The sequence below is a fragment of the Rhinolophus sinicus genome, linkage group LG12 (assembly GCF_036562045.2).
Source record: "Rhinolophus sinicus isolate RSC01 linkage group LG12, ASM3656204v1, whole genome shotgun sequence".
Classification (NCBI taxonomy): domain Eukaryota; kingdom Metazoa; phylum Chordata; class Mammalia; order Chiroptera; family Rhinolophidae; genus Rhinolophus; species Rhinolophus sinicus.
The window spans coordinates 65,411,162-65,435,764 of NC_133761.1; the positions used below are offsets into that span (position 1 = coordinate 65,411,162).

The window sequence follows — 24,603 nt, forward strand, 5'->3', positions numbered from 1 at the left end:
GACACTCCAGCATAACTAAAGCTTCAGCTTTCTGGCCAGAGGACCAAACAGGGCAGCCCTAAGGAACAGGAGAGGACCAGGACGATTAAAGAGAAGGGACAGCTCAGGAAAGCAATCCCTTTATGTTGTTTATGAATTCCTGTGGTCACCAGGAAGCTGCGTGGATCTAATAGCAGACTAGACTTTGAGAACTGAGTTAAGAGACAGACCACCACCTGGACTCCAGACTGGCCAGTGGGTGATACACACATGGAACTGATATAATTATTACTGTAAAGGCTTTGAAAATGGAACTGACATTGAAGCCGTACCCACTGAAGGTTGATCAGAACTTGTGGTCTAAACCCAACTAGGCGGATTACCAGCAAACGAATGCTAATGTTTATATGGAGAGACAAATACCTAAAATAGCAAACACAATATTGATGAAAAACAAAGTTGGAAGACTTCAAAACTTAACTGTAAAGCTACAGTAATGGAGACAGTGTGGTATTCGCAAAATAATAGACAAACAGATCATCGGAACAGAAGAGAAAGCCGAGAAATAGACCCATACAACCCAGTCAACAGATCATTAACAATTGAATGGATAAAGAATAGTTTTTTGTTTTTTCCCAAATGGTGCTGGAACAAGTAGACATCCATATTAAAAAATATATATATATGAATCTAAACATTGACTCTTTACCTTTCACAAAACTTAACTAAAATGGATAACAGATCTAAATATAAAATGTAAAACTATAAGACTTCTAGGAGATAACAGTAGAATCCCTAAGTGAGTTTGGATTTGGCAATGGCGTTTCAGAAATAACACCAAAAGTATAATCCATGAAAGAAAAAAATTGATACTGGGCTTCATTAAAATTTAAAAAAATCTGCTCTGGAAAGACTTAACACAACAAAAAGATAAGCCACAGGCTAGGAAAAAATATTTGCAAAATACATATTTCATCAAGGATTTGTATCCAAATATACAAAGAACCCTTAAAACTCAATGATAAGAAATCAGAAAATAGGCAGTAAGAATTAAAATATGGGCAAAAGATCCGAACTCCTACCAAAGGAGGTAGACAGATGGTAAATAAGCATATACAAAGATGCTCACCATCATATGGCATAGACTACAAAGTGAAGCAACAACATGATGCCGATACACACCTATTAGAATGGCAAAAATCTAAAACACTGACACCACCAAATACTGGCCAGGAAGTGGAGCAACTGCAACTCTCATTCATTATTGGTGGGAATGCAAATGGTACAGCCACTTTGGAAGGCAGTTTGCAGTTTCTTACAAACAGAAACATAATTTTATTACATAGTGAAGCAATCACACTTCTAGATACCTACCAAAAGAAGTTGAAAACTTACATCTACAGAAAACCTGCACACAAATGTTTAGAGTACCTTTACTCATAATTGTCCAGAATAAGAAGCAACCAAGATATCCTTCAAATAGGTGGATGGATGAAAAAAACAGTAAATTCATACAATGGAATGTTATTCAGTGATGAAAAAGAAATGCGTTATCAAGCCAGGAAAAGATGTAAAAAAAATCTTAAATTTATATTGCTAAGTGAGAGAAGCCAATCTGAAAAGCCTACATACTGATGAATTCAAACTATATGACATTCTGGAAAAAGCAGAACTATAGAGACAGTAAGAAAATCAGTGGTTGCTGGGGAGGGGTGACTAATGAATAGGTGGAGCCCAGAGGATTTTAAGAGCAAGACTTTTGTCAAACACCACACAACACAGTGAACCCTAGTGTAAACTATGGATTTAGTTAATAATAATGTATCAGTGTTGGTTCATAAAGTGCAAAAAAATGTAGTATAATACAAAAAAAAGAAAGCAAAGCAACAGAAATGATAAATCTCTGCATTAATAATCTTCATGTGTTGTTTAAAATATTTATTATGATTGAAGACAAAAATTATAACACCGCCTGATGTTTTAACTGTATGTGGATGTAATAAGACCATTACAATATGAAAGCAGGGAGGGGCCCAAAGGGACCTAGAGAGTGATAAGTTTTCTATATTCTAGTTCAAGTGATAAAATATTGATTCTAAGTAGATTAAAAGTTATGTATACTGTAACCCCTAGAACTACTAAAAAAATAAAAGAAACCTGTACAAAGGGATATAGTCAGAAACAAAATAAACTAAAATGTAAAACTAACAAGTGTTCAAATAATTGAAAAGACAGAAACAGCAAAAGAGAAAATGAAGGGAAAAAAAAGTGAATATTAAGAAAATAAACAATAAAATGATAGACCTAAATCCAAACATATCAATTAATACCTGATATATAAATGACCTAAAGCACCAATTAAAAGACAGATTTTCAAAATATAAAAACTATATGCTGTCTAGACTTCATCATATATGATGACATAAGTAGTTAATTAAAAAACAGGATAAAAATATGCCCTGCAAATGATAATCAAGTGAAAGCTGAAGTGGTTATGTTACTAGCAAGCAAAGTAGGCTTCGGAGCAAAGAAAATTACAAGGGATTAAAAGGAACATTCCATAATGATAAAACATTTACCTTACCAAGAAGACATAATAATCTCAACTGTGTATGAACCTAACCACAGAACTTCAAAATACATGGAGATAGAACTGAAAGAAGCAAGACATGCCCACAGTTACAGCTGGATACTTCAACACCGCTCTCTTAGTAAAAGAATAAACAGAAGCTCAGTAAGGATATAAAAGAACCATCAACCACATGGCTCTAACTGACGTTTATAGAACACTCCATCCAACAATAACAGAATACATATTCTTTTAAGTACACAGAATATTCACCAAGATCAGGGATGAGCAAACTTCTTCTGTAAAAGGCCTACAGACTGGGAGAAAATAGATGTGAATCACTCACAAAAGACTTGTATCCAGAATATAGAAACAACTCTCCAAGATCAGTAAGATAAGCAACTCAATAAAAATGGGCAGAAGATTTCAACAGATACTTCACCAAAGAAGATATATGGAAGGCAAGCAAGCATTTGAGAACAGACACATCATTAGCCATTAGGGAAATGTAAATTAAACCAAGATGAGCCACCACTTCACACCTATCAAAATGGCTGAGAAACAAGACAACACAGTGTTGGCAAGGATGTGGAGCAATTATGACTCTGACACGTTGGGAGTGGGAAAGCAAAATGGAACGAACAGCCACACTAGAAAACAGTTGGATTATATCTTACAAAGTTAGACATACACTTAGCAAATGACATAGCAATCCCACTCCTAGATATTTACCCTAATGAAATGAAATTATCTAAAACTGAGAACAAAACTGTCTTTCAACAAATTAATGTCTAATCAAAATGTGGTCCATCCATACAATAGAATACTACTCAGCAATAAAAAGGAATAAACTACTGAGACATGCCAATAACTGGGATGAGTCTCAAGGCATTATGGTGAGCAAAAACAAAGCCAGTCTCAAAAAAGAGGCAAGACAAAATTACAGAATTTAAGGAATACGTGAGGAAAAATGCATGATTAGTATATATTAGGATCATGGCTGGTGTGGGAAAATTAACTGACTGAGAAATGGCTTCTGAAAGGCTGCCAATATTCTACTTGGTGACCTAGGTGGTGGTTAAATGGGTATTTTGTGAAAAACTAGTAGGTCAGGTTCTACATTTGTGTTTTGTGCAAATTTCTATGTGTATTATTTCACATTTAAAAAAACATTTAAAAAAAAAAGAAAGATCATTTATTTTATCAGAGTCCCTCATTAATTAGTAGCAGTAGTCAGATGCAAAAATTTCCAAATTTATAAAACAGAGAATTATGGGGTGACACTTCAATGATATTTACACAGTGCAATTTTAAATAGTAACTAGCCTCTCTGATGTTAGTAAGATAGAATCTAACATCAAAACTAACAGAGATGTAAGAAGTATGTCTACTATATAAAGTAGATATGTTAACATTTTTGTAACTAAATAGAAAAATAACAAAGGCGTTCTATAGGCTAATTATAAGCAAAATTTCCACTGCGTGCCATTTAAGTGGGCTGCAGAGGAAACATGCACATTAATCCCCAAAGTGAAGTTTCCAGGGTTCACAGTAAAGACAAAAGAGAGTTCGGTTTGGTACATGGATGTACAAAGTAGAATGGCACAGCATGCCAGCATGTCTCACTGAGCAGAGACTGAAAACCTCTAAAATAAAACTGCAAAAAGGGTAGAACTGGACTGCTTGCTCCCCCAGAGGAAAGCAGGCATTTCCAGCTGTTTGAACATTATGCTGACACAGCAGAGTCTCACAGGTAGTGGGAGGTGTGAAATATTTGTTAAAGTGCAAGATAAAATACAGAAGCCGAAAATATAATAATTTAAAACTTTATCGTATTTCACTTTCTTCCTTAGAGTCATTAAAACTCTTAAACTTCAAAAATTCCAGGATACTATACCTGAATGAGTAATGCTGATTTATTCTGAACTTTTTCTAGGTTTTTCTTTTTTAACATTAATAGTTTTCTCTGTTCTAAGAGCCTTCGCCAATATTTCTGAATGACCAATGCTGCATTAACCTTCTTTTTCAACCGTTGTTTAGTTAGAAAATTGATCACAGCTGATTGAATAATTCTTGCAGCTTTGTCTCTCTCCTAAAAAACAAAACAAAACACATTCAAACATAAATGAAACAATCACTTAAGACCCTAAATTATTATTTGTAAGAAAATCATCTGTTAAATATTAATCAAATTGATCCTAGAAATAAAACACACCCAGACCCCTCTTTGTAGTACAGATACTTCCAGGCATGTGGAAATGGCTGATAGGTAGATTTGCAGATATAATGATATAATGAAACTCACACTCCTGGGAAATATCATCGTTAAGAAATATCACAGACATGTTTGATACATCACAGATCCTCAGTAGTTAATATAAAGGCAACTTAAATGTGATGTGTTTCTCAGATTATGGTCCAGTGAATTCATGTTTAACTTTTAAAAAAAGAGATGGATTATATAAAAGAAAAGGAAAATGCTAAACTAAATAAAATGCTTTACAATATAAGATAGTATTGCTTTGTTACAATTTGAACAAAGGAATTCACAAAAAGGGAGAAGCAAAAGACCCCTTTTGCACAGAATACACATGTGGCTTCAAAGCACAGAGGCTTAAGCGAACAGAAGAGAATAGCGGGTGTGAGACTAGCATCAGGGCCTCCCAACAGTCATGGCCGAAGAGGCCAGGACCCTGCATCTCTCTACCTGTTACTTCTCATAATGAATCGTGATGAGTAATAACATCTACTCAATAATTACAGGAATCAGGCACCATTCTAAACACTCCATGAACAGTAATTCATCTACCTCGACCACAAGAAGAGGTGAGTAGGCCCCAACTACGCTCGTGACCACCAGGCACCCGGCCGGGCCAGGCGGCCCAGCACACAGACTGTCAGGCCACCGCAGGATGCAGCCTGGCTTCAGAGCTCATATTCTTCATCACTTAGCTATGCCCTTCAAGGCTAGATTTAGGTTACATCAGTTCACCTGAACTGGAAACTAGAATACGAGTTGTTCCCTCTGGTGGCAAGAACCAAGTTAGAGCATGTCTGACGACCCTTTGTGGGTTGTACACAGACTAACTACAGAGTCTAATTATCATCTAATTGTAATCAATTCTTGGTGTCTCTGGTGGGAACTACAGAGCATGGAGCACAGCCAACTAGGGAAGGGATCAAACTGAGATTCTGACAAAGGAAAGAGGTAATCAGTGGACTGAAGCAAATACAAAGGAACCGTGTGGGCCATACAGTGGCTCACTCTGCTGAGTGAGAAAAGACTGGGAAGATTCTAAAATTAGGCTGAGGAACTCTATCTAACAGTGTCAGGTCTCCATGAAGCTACTGAACAGTGCACTTAAAAACAGGATGGTACATTTTATGATATGTGTTCTTTAGCACAATTTTTAAAAATTCAGGTGAAAATAAAAGCACCCCCCATTGGCTTAAAAAAAATACGGTGCAGTTCAAAAGTAGCATTTGAGTCAAAAGTTGTGAGGGCCCGGGGCATTCTCAGATACAGCAGGCTGAGGTCAACTAAAACTTACCCCAGTCTGTAAATCATCTCAGTCTCAAGCAAAGTAAGTAGGAAACCATTTTCTGTGACATTAGAGAAGCTCCAGATGGAGAGCAGATAAGTCCAAAGAAGCCAATGTTACAGAAACTGGCAATGACAGCCGTCCCCAGGCCGCAGTCGCTGCCTCTTCTCTGAGTCAGGCGGCATGCCATCATTTTCAATCCTACACTGTTCCCAACTTACTTTTATTTTGCCTGTGTATGAGCCAAATACAAGAATGTTCTGTGCTTCAGAGTTTGTGTCGACTCACTGACAGGAACAATTATGAGGTACGATGTGCCAGGGGACCCTTGGATGATGACCCTGCTCATTCACCGGGTGAGGGTGGCCATTGACCAGTGCTTCCGTGGCACCACCAGAGCCATTTTGTTCTCAATGGAGTTACTGCGATTCACACCAGAAACATGAAAGCAAACTATAAAAGCTGAAGAGCAGCTACGCCAGGGCAATGTCTATATGCTTGCTAGCTTAATATTTCTACTAGAATATAGAGGGAAGCTACTGCTTAATGATCCAAATAGCAAATGAAGTACCTGGGTGCTACAGTACAATTCTGTAACAAAAGGAGCACTTGGAGAAAGGAGAAGCAGTGGTCTTCATAAAAGGGAAATTTCCACTACCTGAACTAAGGGAATAAGGAAAAGGATCTCACACCAAAAAAAAAAAAAAAAAACCAAAAAAACAAATCAAGAAAACTCTGCAGTTAATATCTGATTAATAATAGGCTATCTTCAGCAGAAAACAAAGCAGATTTCATTATTAAAAAAAAAAAACCACATGAAACATTCTGATTGATACCTGTTTCTTAGAATTTTGAATCTCATTTAATGCCATATAAAAAGAATGAAGTAACTTGAGAACTGACCAAAGGAGAGTCTTGCCTGAAAACTTTCCTAAAACAATTCTCCTAGAAGCCTCTGGAAGTACAAAGTTATCCTCCAAGAGACATGTGGGCAAGAAGGAATGTCTGAGAGGAAGAGGGGAACGAAGGCCGGAGAATATGAGGCCACAGAGAAGAGTGGCTGTGTGAGTCTCTCCGTTTCCTACCAAGACTGAGTGGGGTGAGGGCACTTATTTCAATCAGCGTTCTTTCCAAGTCTGGTACAGGATGAGCAAATACACGGTATGTTGAAGAGTGGCCAGAATGCAGCTGTTTTGTACAGATACTAAGAACTTTATCAGAAATGCACTGTAATTCAAAACTGAGGACGAATATCGGATAGAACATATTTCTGAAATATCTGATAAAATTTATTAAGCATGGCTGCTTATTTTCTTTGGTTTGGTTTCTCCAAATAAATAAATAAACATAGTTTCATAGAGATAAAAGGATTAAAATAGCCTGTTCAACTTGATCAAGGAGACTATTTCTCAGATTATTAAAAATGACACTGTTCTCAGAACTCAAGAAAACACTCATTTTATGTTAATGCAAATTCTCACACTATTGGGTCCACAAAGGGAAACAATAACATCTCTACCTCAGCGCCCAATAACATCTCTACCTCTACCTCCTAAACATTTTGAGAAATAAACAATAGAAACTAAACTACTACTTTAAAACAACAAAGGTCAACTGGAAGACAGTTTCATGGCAGACAAAATGTCGGCTAACTGAACCGCACTATCAGACACTTGACGCACAGGCCCAGGCAGCACCAGCTGAGCTCACGCCTTCAGAGCACAGCATGAAAAATTAATGGAAAACTCCTGTTCCCTGGAGGCAAGTTAGGTTCCAAGAAGAAGGAGGGAAGAGCTGAGTCAGGCACCTCCAGTTTATTTTTCCCAAGTTTACAAAGTGGATAAGCTATTCCACTTAGCCTAGAGCACACGAAGTGAAAGGGTGGCTAGAGACAGGAAGATATGTCCAATGAAGGAAACATCGGGAGTTAGGAGGAAATATCCATCCTCAACTCAAAGCACACGTGATTATCAAAATTTCCTCAATAATTTCAAACATCAGTAAAATGTAAAAATCGTATCGAGAATCAATCAAGAGGCATCTTAGGAACTACCACTTGCATCCTAATGTTTGCCTTTTTTAGGAGTACCTGATGGCGTTTTAGATCTGCTTTTAGTTTGAACTTTCTCCAGGTTGTCTGGATGAGTCGAGCAGCTCGTGTTTCTCTGCGGAGATCCAAAAGCCTTGCACAAAGAAATGACAGATAGGTAATCACCACCTAGGAGAAAACATAAAAGATGGAAATAGAATAGTCCACTTCCTGTCACCTTCTGAAGCACTTATTATTCAGGTGTTGGTGAACAAATTCTTACTTACCTTTTCGTCTGGAATTGTATTTGACATATCTGAATGATGAATCATAGCAGGTATCCCACCAAGGTCTCGGACCGCAGACCTAACCAAGTGAAAATTCTTCTTTTCATTTTCTAGGAGTTCTTTGGATAGTTCTGATGTATTTTCTATTATATAAGTAAAAGACAGATTAAACTGCTCTGGTCAAAAATCAGACATGGCAAAAAAAAAAAAAAAAAAAAAAAGTATGCAATGTTAATTAACCAAAAGGGACTGACCGTGATCAAGTGCTTTGAGAGACACATCCAGACAACTCTCATCAGACTCCGAGGATGAATTGAGCACCACTGACCCCGTCTGTGCACATTCCACGGTGTGAGTAGTACGCTGACATATGGAGTCAAAAGGTATGTAGCACGGATGATAGTGGTGAATCAGGTAACACAACACACGGCCATCTGAGAAAGACACTGTGAAATTCTCCACCTGATTGGAAAGACCATTGCAGATTTAATGAATTAAGATGAGGTCATCCAGGAGTAGGATGGGTTCCTAATACAATAAGTGGTGTCTTTATAAGAAAAGGAGAGACACGGAGACAGGCAGAGAGAGAATGGCACAGGAGGGCAGAGGCCAGAGTACTTATTTCTATAGGCCAGGCACGCCAAGGACTGCCACCAACACCAAGTCGAGAGAAAGGCATGGAGCACTCTCCCTAGAGCCCTCAGTAGCTCTCTGGTACTTCATTAAAACATGGAGGGTCATCCATATATTTACCATTTTTTTACTAATGATACTTGTTCAGGGTATAAGTTTACCATATTTAGTTACATGTACTCTATATCATTTTTCACGTTTTATTCTCCTTACCAGATATTTTATTCATGTGTGTCAGGACAACTCATTTTCATGTATTTACACTTGAAGGTGTACTTCATGTAGAAATACAGCAGCAATCTAACAAGTGATTATAAAAGACTCAACTTAGATGTTTTTCCTCTTCCCTTTACCTAGTGGTAATGTTTTCTATTGTTCCTTTCTGGTTGTGGATTTATTTGCATTTACCTTTATTATAAGGCTGTGATCCTTTGGTGCCCCAGTTCTATGCAAGGGTCTCCTATTAACACCCCCAACTAGGGCATTTTTTCTTTCTTACTGATTCATAAAATAGTCATGATTTATTCAACTGGTGACATCTTAGATTAGATAACATGGTATATGATAATGCCCTCACTCACTGGATAAAAGTTTGGAGAGGTTTTATACGTATGTGTGTGTGTATACATATATACTGAATTATTTTTAAAAATGCAAAAAAAATTTTATGCATTAAGTTTAATTGACTTTAACCAAAATACATTTAAAGATACTGGGCTAAAACAAAAACGAAGAACTTACTTTTTTATTATAGAAGGCACAAACGGCATTTACCCAATCCATCAATAGCTTTATGCTTTCACTATATTGTTCAAAGGGATTACTCAACCTTCTGTCTTTTATCTTATTGAGAACAGTATCAGAGGGGCATGAGAGTGCAGACATTGTTTTCTTCATACTCCATGTGAGTTTTAAAAAGTCAATTTCTTCCTTTAATTGATCTACATTAAGAGAGATATCCACCTGAAACAGACATAAAAAAAGATAAATAACTTTGTCCTTTAATAGGTTAATATATCTTTTTATATATTATTTTTAACCCACAGAAGTTCAAGTCTCCACTTTTTTTTTTAAGAAAACGAGTCTACACAGACATGATGGAACGTGTGGTGTTAGGTCGATGGGATTTAAGGTCACACCAGCCTGGTTCCAATCTCATCTCCACTTCCTATCAGCGATGTGACCTTTAGTTTCAGTTTCTTCACCTGTGAGGTGGTGGTAACACCTACCTCATAGGAGTGTTGTGAAGATTAAACTGTAATACATAGAAAGCAATTATCACAGTTCCTGGGACAGAATAAGGTCTAGTAAGTAGTAGTTACAAGTGTTAGTCTTGATTTGACAAATGGATAAAAAGTGCAAATGTACCAAATGTATATAGAATACCTGGAAAGCGAATGCTATTTTCCAAAGCAATGCGAGAGTTTTTTCTCTGTGCCTATCCACAATATCCTTAGACAGGATGGGACTTCCTGCAAATGAAAAGACAGCCCTTCAGCACAATACAGGTACTGAAATGTTGTCACCAACAAGAGAAAGTGTGGCTCAGCTCTCACCATGCTCATCATTTAACTGAATTCCTCGTGACTTCAGAACCTGAAGGACAAGGTCGACATTGTGTACCTTCTGCAGACGGCTTATGGCGGGAATTCTGAGTCTCTTTGAGAGATCCCAGTTCTGTGTGAGGAGTTCCATGGCTCGCCTAACAAACAGAAAAGTGGTTTTCAGATGAGATTGTTATATCAAAAACGTAAGAAAAATGGTCTTCATTTAAATATAGTTATCACCCCCAGAAATCCCCCCAACTTAAAGAGTTTTAGGTTAGAATGACTCCAAAACACTCTATCAAAACCTTGTTGCTCCATAGTCAGCAAATAGTTATTTCTCATTATAAGCCTGGGAACTGAGGTCACTAAACAAATATAAGAAAGAAATATGAGACATACACACACAAAAACACACATGAACAAAATAATAGGGTTTTATATAGAAAGGGCGTTAAAAGGAAAGGCAACAGGATGTTTCTTGAGGGCCTACTGCATCCTTCACATAAGCAAGTCCATCCTTTTCTTACTTTAGGCCTCGGGGCAAATCCCCCAACAGAGCAGGTATTATCATCTCCTATGTTGCTGATGAAGAACCCAAAGCCCAGAGGAGTTAAGTCAGTCACCCCGGTCATTATATTAACAGCTGGTATAGAGAGAACTATGATCAGAAGGAAAACCCCGTTTCCTCAGTTTCCAAATCCACTCTCCTAAATCTATACCAGATTACCACAGAATTACTTAAGTGCCTATCTTACACAGACATATACACCACAGCTGAAATCCAAACCCCTAATAACATCTAGGTCACTAGTGTTTTATCTACTAGACAATAATTGCCAACCCACAGAAAAAGCAGGCCCCAACTGATTACTGAATAGGGCTGAAGCTAGGCAGAACTGTTTATAGACCGGTATTTCTAAAGGTTAGAGACAGAGAGCAGCCTCGGGCCACTCTGGCCCTCCACCGTCTCAAGGCACCAAGCGCCTGTGCAGCTGCACACTGACGTCACCTCCGCTGACGTCACTTCCGGCACTGGTGGGTCAGCCATTCCCAGGGACCTGCAAAGGACTGCAAAGATCTAAGACCATTTCACCAACACTTCAGGCAACGGAAATTTGGTTTGCAAGACTGAATCTTTTGACTAGGGAGAGTTCCTGCACAGCCATAAAGCATCAACATCCAACACTGCTAAGTCCTCGGTAACTCCTGTGAAAGCATAAAAATGTCTTCCATTGTGAGAAAAACAGCAGCGAACACACAACCATTCAGTGCTCCTTATGAAAGGTGGGAAAAGCCTAAAAACATGAATTCTTATTGGCCAGAAAATAGATGGGATGGCTTGGATTTATGAAATAAACATTTTCAGTAAGTGCTGTAGCCTATATATAAAAATTGTTCAAGTGACAGAAAGCTACAGTAAAGTTCAAAACACTCCTACCTTGTTTGTGAGAACATATAATTAGAAAAGACAAGAAAATTCACAGAAATTTAATTTAGAAGGAAGCAAGTGACATGCATTGTGTTTTTGAAAAACTGCAGAGTCATAAAAATCTAGGGATTCCTTCATCACAAATGTTAAACATAACAAACTAGAGAGTTTCCTAGGAATAAGACGAATGTCTCCAATCCAGAAATCCTAAAGGCCCAACCGAGTACCATGCTGAAGACCGGCCACTCCTTCCGAAACAGGAACTGGACACTCACTGTACGCACACCAAAGCCCATTTTAGGCTTCCAGTTTGTTACTAAGGAAATATCGTATGATTTGATACCAGACACCCTGAGACGTACCCCAGTACCACAGTATGAAACTTGGGCAAGCCATTGTCCGTCTTCATCTTACTTTTCCTCATGTGTAAAACAAGGTTAATACTGCTAACACTGGTAGCAAATGATGTAGTACTCATGGAACCACTGCAGACATAAAGTGGTATCTAAATGTCTGATATTTTAATTAGTTTCCTGCTTTTCTCAACTCCTATTCCAGAGCATCAGTAGTTCCTACTGACTCACCCTAGTCACATGCTAGTAGGGAACAAAAATGCGGATAAGAGACAGGGTTTCTGGGCCTAAAATAGATTCCATTTTTCCAAAAGTGACGCAGATGTTTATTTCAAATTTTTTTAAAATCCTAAATTAATTTTATTACATGAAAGAGCAAGAAAGATTTTGTAAATACAGAAAAGTGTTTTCCAGAAAATTCTAGTCTGTTCTATTAAGTAAAATACTTCTATTTCTTATACTTACACAAGACGCACCCCGCATTGCAAGTCTACAGCAAGATTTGTAACAGAAAAATTGAATTCATCAAATGGTGTCTGAACATGGTTAACAGGTAATCCCAATAAGCTAAGGTGACGGGAAAGGTCACCTTCACCACTTAGGAAGTCTCGTGAAAAAGCCAGAAGAATTTCTTTACTAGCCTATGGAGAAACAAGTTGCAGGTATTATAGTCCAATAGTATAATTTGTCTACAAAAAAAAAAAAAAATCCTTCGAATCATTCTGTACATATAGAAATAAAGTAAAATTAACAGTAGTATAGAAAGATTGTTAGTTTCCTATCATATGGTAGTAATGTAAACCTCATATATTTACAATTTCAAACCTTTTAAAAGTTTTTTCATAATTAATAATATATTCTAAAAATTAGCATAAATTTGCTAATATACGAAATTAGGGAAGAAATTTCCCCACAGATTAATTCCTCAAAAGCATAGTTTTGTTCATTCTCAAATCCAAGTTAAGAATAGGGTGATGTGCTGGTAAAGTGTTAGAACTACTGAAAGGACTCACTAGATAAGCATTCTCTTCTTTGAGAAACATTTTGTAAAGAGAAAATATACAATAAAAACAAAGCAAAAGTCTTAAATTTCAAATATAAAATGTAATATATAAAATGAAAAACATACCTTGAATTCGGCATCTTTACAGAAGAGACAAGGATCATGATCGATAAGTCTGGAGATTTTCGCATAATCCAGGAAACAAACCAACAACAATAACTTTTTCAAAGTGAACTTAGACAAAGCTTCTTCATGACCTTAAATAAAGTGCAGAAAAACATAGCAATATAATCTGTGACAGGCTGGTTGAACCATAAAATATGACGATGATAACAATGTGTTAGTAAACAGAGTGAGTGAGCACACAATAACACCACCTGCCTTTCTCAGTGCTTTACATGATTCAATCCATTTAATACAGTAACGCATGGGGCACACACCACGGGATATTTCCAATCCATGCAGATGGAAACACAGGCACAAAGACACCAAGCAATTCAGTTCAGAACACTTAATGAGCACCTACTACGTGCAGCACCATCCTAAATGCCACACAAACAAGAGCAAACTAAAGCAAATACGATCTCCATAGGGCTTAGAGCCACGTCGGGGGAGAGGGTGGATAGAGACAACAAGCAGATAAAAGTACTTACAGTGATGGAGGACATGATGGGGGTGGGAGGCAGGAGGGCGGTGGAAAGAGGACCCTATGTATATATTGGTTTCTCTAGCAGGTAAAATTTTCAGAGAAAGGAAGCACGAGAAGCCCTTCGTGCAGGGTGGGGAACGCAGTGCGGGCAAGTTCCTTACCATCTCTATACAGATGAGGGACAGAGGGATGTCTGTACTCAGCTGCTATGTCAGGATTCCAAAGTAAGCGCTTCAGAATAAACAGGGCCAACCCCGTGACATCACTGTTGTCTTCCAAAGCTACAAGTTCTCCAAAAACTGTCTGGAAGGAAATTGAACCTAAAGTCAGGACTATGTTATCTCTGAGAAGCAAAGGGATGAAATACGGAAAGGCATGCAACAACCTTCTAGGGAACTCGCAATATTCTACTGCCTAAATAGTGTGGAAGTGACACAGATTGCTGCCAAATAAATAGCCTTTAAACTGTACATATATGTTTTGTGCCTTTCTTAATGTATATGGTATACTTTACAGTGAAAAAGACAAAAGCTGAGGATTTAGATAAATTCTTTAAAATCTTCTGACGAGCAATATTTGCATTTCATTTTTTTCCTTTAAGCTAAAGAACTCTCAAATGTAGGTATGTTGTTCAAATTTAATTATAACTGTCCCAGTAAGGATATCATGAAGATGCAACAGAAACCTACATATTCTAAATTTTCTAACAGAAAAGTTAAAAACCATCTGTGAATCATCTAAGGAAATAATCTGAGAAGTATAGATCTGTTTATAATAATTTAAATATGAAGTCAGTTTAATGCCACTATGCTTATGATTATGATTTTTAAACAAATTAAAAAAACTAAAAATGTATAAAATTATGTTCGATAACTGTACACTGACAAAACATAGGGACGAAAGCATGGAAAAGTATTAATACCTGCCAAAATAGAGAAACTTTATCATTATTTACTTATTTTTTTGGCCTTTGCTACTTTCTTAAAATCCTCAAAGGCCAGGACCATTCACAGAAGCTAAGGTTTGGTGGTGAATTCAAACATTTTGTCCAGTTATTCACCTCTCCCTTCCCTGTAAGACGATTACACACCCCCACCAACTGTCAGAGACTTGGATGACTCTTGTGGGAGAATAATATACTCCTGCCTCATTTGTGTTTGGTTTGGGCAGTGGAACATGAACGGAAGTGAGCACAGGTTCAACTACTTAGTCGACATTCCAGAATTATCTGACATACGAAGCAGAGTCAGTTACTATGTAATTTTGTCATTAACCTTTCATTGAAAGAAACAAGAAATTGAATTTCAATTCAATGAATTAAGAAATCTTAGCAAGGACACTACCAACCCATGTGACATTAATGGGCTTATTACTTATTCTCTACAGGTCTCAATTTCTTGATAAATAAAAGCCAGATTATTATAAAGATTCCTTTCAATCCCAAAGATTGTTCTACTCCAAAACCTAGAATAAATTGAATAGGATATTCTACGTGACAAAGGTAAAAAGGCTAAAGAAAATATAAAATTAGACCAGTAAAAGACTAAAGGAAATGAAAACACGGCATAAATTTTAAACAAAACCATATTTTTAACAGTTAACTACTAATATGTTTCTAACTCAATTAGTTTTAACATTCTAAGTATTACAGAGCTACTATGCACCATGTGAAAAACTCAATTTCATGAGCTGTGCTCCATCAGAATGGTTACAATGGCATCAGACTGGTGTAGATGCAAACCCTGATCAATTACTGGCATTCAGCAAGTCACTCACCAGTTAAGCTTCTGTTTTGTCAGTGAAGTGAAAATAATCATACATACCTCAATGGGTTTTGTAAAGTTTTAAATTTGAAAATGTATTTAAAACAGCCTGGTATTGTCATTTGTGAATGCTCAAAAAGGAGCTTACTATACTTATTATTATATCCAGTACCAAATTAAGAAACTAACAGGAAAATTGCTATAAAATGAAATGACAATAATATATAACAGCATGGTCTAGTTACCTAATCAGTATTTATTAAAGCACCATAATTTTTAAACTGAAAGATCAATTAAGCTAACCAAATGATTTTATAAATGAAACCATATAAGGGATCAAATAAATGGTGATGGAAGGAGAACTGACTCTGGGTGGTGAACACCTATGATATATAGGTGATGTATTACAGAATTGTACACCTGAAACCTACGTAACTTTACTAACAATTGTCACCCCAATAAACCTTAATTATAAATAAATAAATAAATAAATAAATAAATAAATAAATAAACCAGAATTTTTTTTAAAAGGCTACTTTTTAAAAGTATATAATTTGAAAAGTTACCTTTTTTCAGAAACTGAAAGGTATACTTACTTCTAAGCCAATTCGTAGCCACAAAGGATTATATGACAGCAGCCAATTTAGAATTTTCTGCCGTTCTCCTGAAACACAGATAAAAAGCAATAAAGCTCAGACCATTAATCAAACAGAGACAATAAATAAAATTTCATGGAACGACATCAGTGGAAAGAAAGGATAATCACATATGAAAAAGCTAATTTAAATAAACTATACTTCCACTCAAATATATATGGGCATATTTAAATATGTGAGATTTTAGGCAGCAAAGCCAAATCATGTATATATCTAACTCTGAAATACAAAATCTCCAGTGTTTTTAAAGAATTAATCTTTAGATTTCTATAATCGTCTTACCCACATCTTTCCAGAGGTGTCTATCTTTTCGAACAATTAATCGCCTAGCTTCAATTTCAATTTCAAGCTTTTTGATAGCTTTCACCATTTTTTCAGAAGTAAATAAACGACACGCTGCACGACGTAATCTATTCAGCCTGCACCGAGCAGTATAAGCTCTGAGAGACATTTCATCTTTTGTCGGAGCTCTGGGAACACTTAATTTATGTTGACTCTCCACTCCCAAAAGAAGAGTAGCAGCATTTACTGGGTCAAAACAAAAGGAAGAATGTTTCTGGTTAAACAGTACATTAATATACCCTTCAATCCAGCAGTGAATGCACTTTAAAATGGCTAAAACAGAGTCTATTTGGGCCCATTCCAAGCTTGCCCTCCCCTTTTCCACCTCAAAATAAAGGTGTCACCACTCTCTCCGTGCCTTAGGCCAACCTGTCATTGCAAGCTGTTGGCCCTCCCTGCAAAAGGTGCGCCAAGTCTAACCACTTCTCACAACCTCCACCACTACCATTCAGTTCACACATTATCATCTCTAAGCCGACCAAACAGCCTCACTGGGTTCTCTGCTTCCATCTTTGTTATACAATAAAAAGGAATGTGATTTTTTTTTAAATCAATTGAACTTTGAAATACAATTTGAATTTTTATAAACTAAATTTTCTCTAGAGAAGTAAAACAGGCTTTGTTTACTCTGGGGGGAAAAAGTGACCTTAAAGAGATCATCTAATCCAAGATCCGTTGATGCAAAAACCCTACATACACGATTCTTTAAAAACCACTGAGCAGTCTGCTTGAACACTGAGGCAATGGAGAAGTGACTACCTAGGAGGGAGCCCATATGATGGTTGGACAAGTGAAGTATCTACAAGGATTTTCTTTTCTTGACTTGAATCAATCCCTGTAACGTCTATGGGAGAGCAGGGGCACCAAGGTTGTTTCCTTCTTTCAGGAGAAAACCTTTCGAATGTTCGAAGGACAACATGCTTCCTCCTTGTTCTGCACCTAAGTCTTCTCTTTTCTAGGAAACACTGAGATGTTTAAAAACTCCCCATAGCAACTGGTTTTCAGGTCTCTCGTAATTCTATAGCTTGCCTACAAATGTCTAAACTAAGGTACTTGAAGGAGAGACAAAAGAAAAAGAATAAAAAAGAAGGTGGAGACACTCTGCATAAAGTGATCAGGCCACACAGACTTAAATGTATTCCCCAGGACATTATATTTCATTAATGCAGCTACACTACTCTGAACTGGATTTCTCAGCAGCCATGTTTCACTGTTAACTCGGGTTGAATCTACATTAAAATAATTCACCTGGAAATTGAATTGGCTGATGTGTAAAAATGGAAAGAAGAAAAAGTAAAAGTTCAGTACTTTTAGTCGAGAATCCCCCCAAAATTCTCACCTACACAATCTTTAGCATTTATATCAAGGATTTAGTGAATAATGCCATTAACTATAATAAAATATATATAATTAAAGGAGAAAAGTTTATGTTAAACATTATCTGTTAAAACAAGAGTACTATTTAAATATCAATTTAATGTTTACCTTCAGAAATATTTGTTTTTACAGTGAAGTCATCAGGAGTTAATATAAAGTTTAGCCACCAAGTGAAGCCCTGTTGTTGCTTTTCCTTCCAGCGTTCATCATAAAACATGTTTTTGGCAGCAAATGGCATCGGGTGTCGAGGAATGTCTAAGAATACAATTAGGTTACTGCGTATGAAATTTTCCTTTAAATTACTATATAATATAAAGCAAAAGACTGTTCTTACTAGCAAAATCACCTAAAACACGGAACAGTAGTTCCTTTTCCACTTGCTGGAAATAGTGCAAAGCATTTTGGGGTACGAAATGCAATCAAAGCAAAAAGGGAAACTAAGGCAGTACCTCCTGGTTTTTTAAAAATGCCAAGTCACTTAGTCAGTTTCATTAAGTCTAAGACTATATCCTCATTGTTATCTGAATACACACTTTAACAACAACAACAAAGTACAATTCATTTCCATTTGAAATACAATCAGTGTTTCATTCAATGTCAGTTCTGCAAAGACTGTCAAGAAAATAAACACTTGCCTGTTTTTAATGGTTTTATGAAGGTCAAGTTAGACTGCGCCACTGGGACAATGCGCCTTCTCCTTTTGTTTGTTTTAGAATTAGGAGTTTTGTATACTGATGACTCTAAAAAAAGATTACAAAGCAGAATAACAGCATTAGAAAACAAATTCCCTGAATGAACTGATTTAAAGTTAAAATCTGGGTTCTCCATGATCATGTCCATTTAGCACAAAGTAAGCAAACACTACGTGCCAGGCATTAGGCTATGACTTGGTGGGGCCAATAAAAGCTACAATGGAAGTGACAGACTTCCAATCCTTTAGGAAACAAAGGGTAATGGAATGAAAGGGGTTAAGACTAGAAATGGAACGCTAAATGGAAGCAATTGTTGTGACCCAGGTTGGCTGCGAGAATTTAAATTAAAACAGAAGCAGTGAAGACAAATTAGAGAGAATTATTTTAATAGTACAACCAACAAGCCTTAAGAACCAGCTGACTAGGAAAGTGATGGAGAAAGATAACTCCATGATTTCCAGATTCCTAACCCAGGTGACTGAGGTAGATTGTAGGACGTACCTTCAAAGAAAAGCGCATTAAAAGCCACAGTGGCAAATAACCAGAATAGAAGTGCAGCTTACACTGCTACTACAGACAAAGAATAAAAGCAAAGGAGAACAAACTAGCCCACACGCAAAATACAGCCCGCTGCCTGTTTTTGGATGGTCCTTGTTTCTATATTTGTAAATAGTTGGTCTGTTCAAAGAGAAATGAGATAAAAATACAGATGTGTGATATTTCCTAGGAGTCGTAGGATTCATTTAAATCATCTGTTAAATAACTAGTGTGGATTGAAAGGGCATGACGGGATTAGGCCTGACTCTGTGGTAGTAGGGCTGTGAGTATGGGGGAAGGAACAATGAGGCTTTTCCCAAAGGAATGCAGATCTCTGGGGCCTGTCTTCATTCCTGATTAATGGCAGAGGGAGAAGGATGTGGCCAGGAGCACAGGGCATGCAGAGACCTCTCCCGCATTCCATCAGACGGCAGTATGGAGACCAGACACCTCCCTGGCCTTCGAGTATAGGCCTTCACTAAGGGGAGGCAAGTGAAGTACTTTCCTGGGTCCGACACTTGACGGGGCGTCAAAAGCTCAGTAATCAAGGTAAGTATTTTAATGCAGTCATGTTTAAAAATCAAAAGTAACGCAGAAAAACCATGACGAACAGAAAATCAAGGTTAAATAAGAACAAGATCACAACTATTTCAGAATTCAGCCCCACATTACATTTGTCCCATCTTCCACTAAGCAAGTTGGTAACTGAAAAGTATACGTTAATTCAAGCTTATCAATTGCAAATTTATAAAACCCAAAAAAACAGAAAATATGCCCTTTATAAGTAAGCTTTCATTAAAATTTTTACAAACAACTCACCAGTTTTCTTCTTCAGGTTTAATTTCTCTCTGTTGCTAATAAGTTTCGAGGCAGGGGTCATCACCGTTTTGGTTTTTTTAACAGTCGATGTTTTAAACTCCACAGGAGAAAAATGGATTGTTTTGATTTCTTGCACTTCTGCATGTTCTGTAACTGCAAGCATCACATTTCCACCCTCCCTGTTTCCCTCACTCTTCCTTTTACGAGCAACGAAAGCTGTCTTTGAGGAAGGAGTAATTACGTTTTTACCACCCTCAGATTTACTTCCTACTGGATCTATAACTGGGAGATGCGAATGAAGAGCATCTTTCCCTTCTTGATTATCAGTTCCTTTTTCACATTCACCCACTACACTGTGGAGACATCTTTTTGCCTTTGGTCTGTTAGTCTCAGTTTGGTTTTCTCTGGTACAAGTGGGCTTCAATTTAGTAACAGTGGCAGAAAGTATCGGGCGTCTGTGATGTTGGGTATTGTGGCTACAACCGTTAAGATCCTGAACTGCAGAAAATTTAGGCTGATTTTGTTTTGTAAAACTGTAACAATTTGCCTTCATTTCTAAAGCTTTGGGTTCTTCAAACATAGCTTTGGGAGATTTTGAACCCTGACATTCAGGAACACATGGTGAAACTTCATTTTTTCTCTGCCTTTGAGGAGACTGTGAGGCCTGAGCATTTTCATTTGATAATGGCGATAATTTACATGTTTGTTGAGATATACATATATGTGCCATATTATCTTTTACAAATTGATGAGGGGATAAAATTGGATTAATTATCTCCGATTCTAGATCCTTCTTTAGCCCATAGTTATCATTTATGAAAGAATCTGGACTTAAAATTGTCCGATAAATTTCATGTACAGATTTTGATTCCAAATGCACAGGCCTTGAATTATCTTTCATAAATGTATCTGGTGAAATACATGTCATTAATTCTAGTTCATTATTAGCTTTATGGCTATTATTTACAAAGGAATCTGGACTTAGAAAATTTCCTTGGCTTTGTGTAATGTTCAAAGTTGAAGAATAGTTTGGAGTAAGAGTAAGTTTATTATCCTCTTCAATTTGGCCATTCATATTATTCATGGAGTTAAAGGAAATGTCAGTTATGACTTTCTCATTAAAATTAAAATCTTTGGAAATGTCGGCACCTTCTAATTGCAGCAGTTCCCTGTTTTCAGGTGCATGAAGAGATGTGTAGGTGGTAGATCGACGTACAGAAAGTGGCAAGCAAGTTTCACCATGGCATTCTTTGAAAATGGGACTGATAGGTGATATGGGTATTTTATTTTCTTCAAGGATTAAAGAATTATTTTCTGTTGGGGAAAAGCTTTCATTGCCAGCCAAATTTTCACAAGCTTGAAGTGGGCTCCTAACTCTGTCAACTTTTTGGGAAACACTAAATGTTTTATTAACATTTTGAATACTTGAAATCTTCTTCGCATGACCTGAAGAGCCCGAAGTTTTCTTCTTATTAATGGTATCCCAAAGACTCCTCTGCAAAAATAAGGAAAACATATAAATTCAGCTGACAGCTGTTGAATATTACCTCTAATAAAGAATATTATGTATGTCGCTCACTGCAAGGCTGTTAGCAAAATAATTTTTTACATATTACTATTTTTTTTTGAGTAAATCACAAAATGATTAAAACTTATTACCTTTTTCTTTTTTGGCTCTTCTGCATTTCCTAGTAATATGACTTCGTGCTTCAGAACATCATTTACAAGAAATGTCACAATCTCTCTCACTCGGCCTTGTTTTAATGGTGTCCAATTAACAGAAATAACAATTTTTTCTTTAGGCTATAATCAAAAGAACACATTTTTGAATGACTGTAACAGTCATGATGCATAACAGCCAAAACATACTACATATGTCTTAGAATACAGAAGATTAATAATTGTTAGTCACCCAACACTCTACACCATAATAACATTTAACAACTCAAATATACTTTCCTAACCTATCTCATTTCATCATAAGTAAAAAAGCCACTAATGATAACAAGGTTCACAACAAAATAAAATTATAACAAAATCTTAATTGTATATGAAGCAATGCGACAGTCACCAAATCATTTTGATTATCAATGGTTTTTTAAAATCTAATCACATACTTCTACTTCTTTAGAATATGTACAGTACATCTAGTTCAAATATATTAGAATTTGCATTATGAAGACTTCTGTCAAAAAAAATATAAAGACGATCAACTAAATTTCTTTTTCCCACAAACTTCTGTCAGGTCCACACCACCATCATTACTGGTATTTGTTAAACACGAACGTTCCAGTCTCAGGCATCTTCCAGAACTCCTTTAATCCTCACATCCCTGGGAAGGAGGTTCTGTGATTATGCACATTTTACAGATGAAGTAATCAAGGTCCAGAAAGCTTTAAGTATGTTGCCCATGTCTTACTGCTACCCAGGCAGTCTGACTCCTGGGTACAGACTCTCACATCTGCATCCCACAGCCTGGCAGGAATTTGCCAAATGCAAAACCCTGACGTGACAGAACAAACCTGTGTCTGCTGTTTTTCAGGGCAAAAAAAGAGACAAGTTTTATTCTAAAGCAGAAACCATCAAACATCAGAAACACCTGGTTTTAGAAAATAGAACAGTGAACTTTTATTCTATAAAAGAGTAAATTCTAAAACAAACAGAAAAACTTTAGTTCCATACAACAAAAAAAGAGGACAACACCCATCTTGCCATGGAAAGAAAAGCCAGCATTCACACTCGAGGGGAGGGGCAGGTTCAGGGCTGCTTACACTCCAGCAGGTGACCTAAGTGACAGCCCCTGTTCACACAGGCAATCAGCCCCCCCCCAGCTTGGTCTTCACACTTTCAGAGGTTCTTCTCCACGGAAAGGCCACAGCAGTCAAAAGAAGAACTTAGCTTCTCTGGGTGTTGGTGACAATGATGGGAACATTACTCCGGCCAACGCCATGCAGAAAACCTGCCCGGGGAACTTGAAACAGCGTTCATAAAAATCAAATGATTCGTTCGCCGTCAAAGCTACACTAGAACAAGACAATAACCCACCGCACAAACGGGTGGAAAACAACCTGGAAGAGCTGTTTTCATTTTTTGGCTGTAGATATTTCCCAAACGCAGCTCACTATTCCACCTGAATAAGTCGTGACCCTGACTCTACAGGGAGTCGGTTTCCCTGATACATAAGGAAACTGAAATGCGTATTGAGTGATACGAAGCAATAAAAACGCTGCTCTAACCAAAGTACTGCTGACAATCTGCAAAAACGCTAATTAATTCGTACAGTGCCGCCTATTACTTTAATGTCAAGTGTCGTCTATCACTTTAGAACTGCAAGAGTCCTCGCAACGCCTCAAGCCGACGAAAAATGCTTCTCTGCTTAATAGTCCATCGAAACGCTCGTGAGGATGCTGACGCACATGCGCACTGACCCGCTGTCAGCGCCCACGCCCCTCTTGCGGGCTGGGGACCAGGGCTTCCCCCGAGTGAGCGGAGGATCTGACTGTATCCGCTAAGCCCCTCGTCTGGGGGTTTCCTCCCCGAGCCGCACCCCTCCCCGGAGGGTGGCGACATGGCAGCGGAGGAGTGCGGCGCGACCCCCCGTCACGACCCACCTGCAGCACGAAGGCGCGCGGCCAGACGCTGAAGCCGCGGTCGGCGGCCGGGAGGCGCGGCAGCGTCACGGCGGCCTCCTCGGCGTTGGGGTTGTCCAGGGCCAGCGACAGCGTCCGCGAGGCGCCCAGGCGCACATCCCCGAAGCAGAGGAACGGCTTCGTGCAGAAGTGGTTCAGGGACAGGACCGGCGGGGATGCCGCCTCCGCCTTGGCCGGCGGCCTCCGCTCCGCGGGGCTTTCATCCCCGCAGCCCCGTCCCACACGCCGCGTCGCCATGGCAGCTCGAGCCCCGCAAGCCGCTCCGGAAGGGGACCCCGAGGACACCCAGCGCTTCCCGGAGGTCGCGGGAGCGAACTCACCTCCCTTTCTCCTCCAGTTGCTCACACACCAAAAAAAAACAAACGATCCCCACGAACTCGCAAACAAGACAGGGAACTCAACACAGGTGTGGGCTCTGCCTCGGTTTAAACTTCCCTCCTCCACCAATGGGCACGCGCGGCACCGCCCACCTCCGCACAGAGCCAATCAGGAAGCAGAAGGGCGAATCAGTGAGCAGCGGTACCGAGCCAATGAGGCGACAGCGCTTCATTTAAATGATTGCTCCGCCGCTTGTCGCTCTGGGCGGAGGGGCCGAAAACCCAGGCGGGGTCTTTGCGACATCCTGGAACCCATCGCTTACAATTGAAATTCGCCTTTTGATTTTGTAAACAGGTTGCGTTGAGGGGAGGAGAGTGGCAGCATTTCCACAAGAAAAGCAGCAATCGTGGCGGTTGCCAGGGACAACCT

The 24,603-nt window shown here is 38.2% G+C and overlaps 1 protein-coding gene across 1 annotated transcript in view; it reads right to left on the reverse strand.

Annotated features, from left to right (window-relative positions):
• The window catches only part of ASPM (assembly factor for spindle microtubules), a 39,765-nt gene extending 15,470 nt beyond the window's left edge, over nucleotides 1-24,295 (reverse strand). The window contains exons 1-17 of the mRNA XM_019750944.2: nucleotides 23,818-24,295; nucleotides 21,866-22,009; nucleotides 20,207-21,701; nucleotides 18,794-18,898; nucleotides 18,267-18,413; nucleotides 16,722-16,967; nucleotides 16,380-16,447; nucleotides 14,182-14,323; nucleotides 13,498-13,628; nucleotides 12,834-13,009; nucleotides 10,596-10,741; nucleotides 10,426-10,511; nucleotides 9,781-10,002; nucleotides 8,661-8,868; nucleotides 8,407-8,549; nucleotides 8,180-8,308; nucleotides 4,446-4,640 (exon numbers count right to left, since the gene is read on the reverse strand). Of these exons, the coding sequence (XP_019606503.2) occupies nucleotides 4,446-4,640; nucleotides 8,180-8,308; nucleotides 8,407-8,549; nucleotides 8,661-8,868; nucleotides 9,781-10,002; nucleotides 10,426-10,511; nucleotides 10,596-10,741; nucleotides 12,834-13,009; nucleotides 13,498-13,628; nucleotides 14,182-14,323; nucleotides 16,380-16,447; nucleotides 16,722-16,967; nucleotides 18,267-18,413; nucleotides 18,794-18,898; nucleotides 20,207-21,701; nucleotides 21,866-22,009; nucleotides 23,818-24,093 (4,059 nt within the window). The 5' untranslated portion in view covers nucleotides 24,094-24,295. The remainder of the gene's footprint in view (nucleotides 1-4,445; nucleotides 4,641-8,179; nucleotides 8,309-8,406; nucleotides 8,550-8,660; nucleotides 8,869-9,780; nucleotides 10,003-10,425; nucleotides 10,512-10,595; nucleotides 10,742-12,833; nucleotides 13,010-13,497; nucleotides 13,629-14,181; nucleotides 14,324-16,379; nucleotides 16,448-16,721; nucleotides 16,968-18,266; nucleotides 18,414-18,793; nucleotides 18,899-20,206; nucleotides 21,702-21,865; nucleotides 22,010-23,817) is intronic.
• Nucleotides 24,296-24,603: the final 308 nt, after the last annotated feature.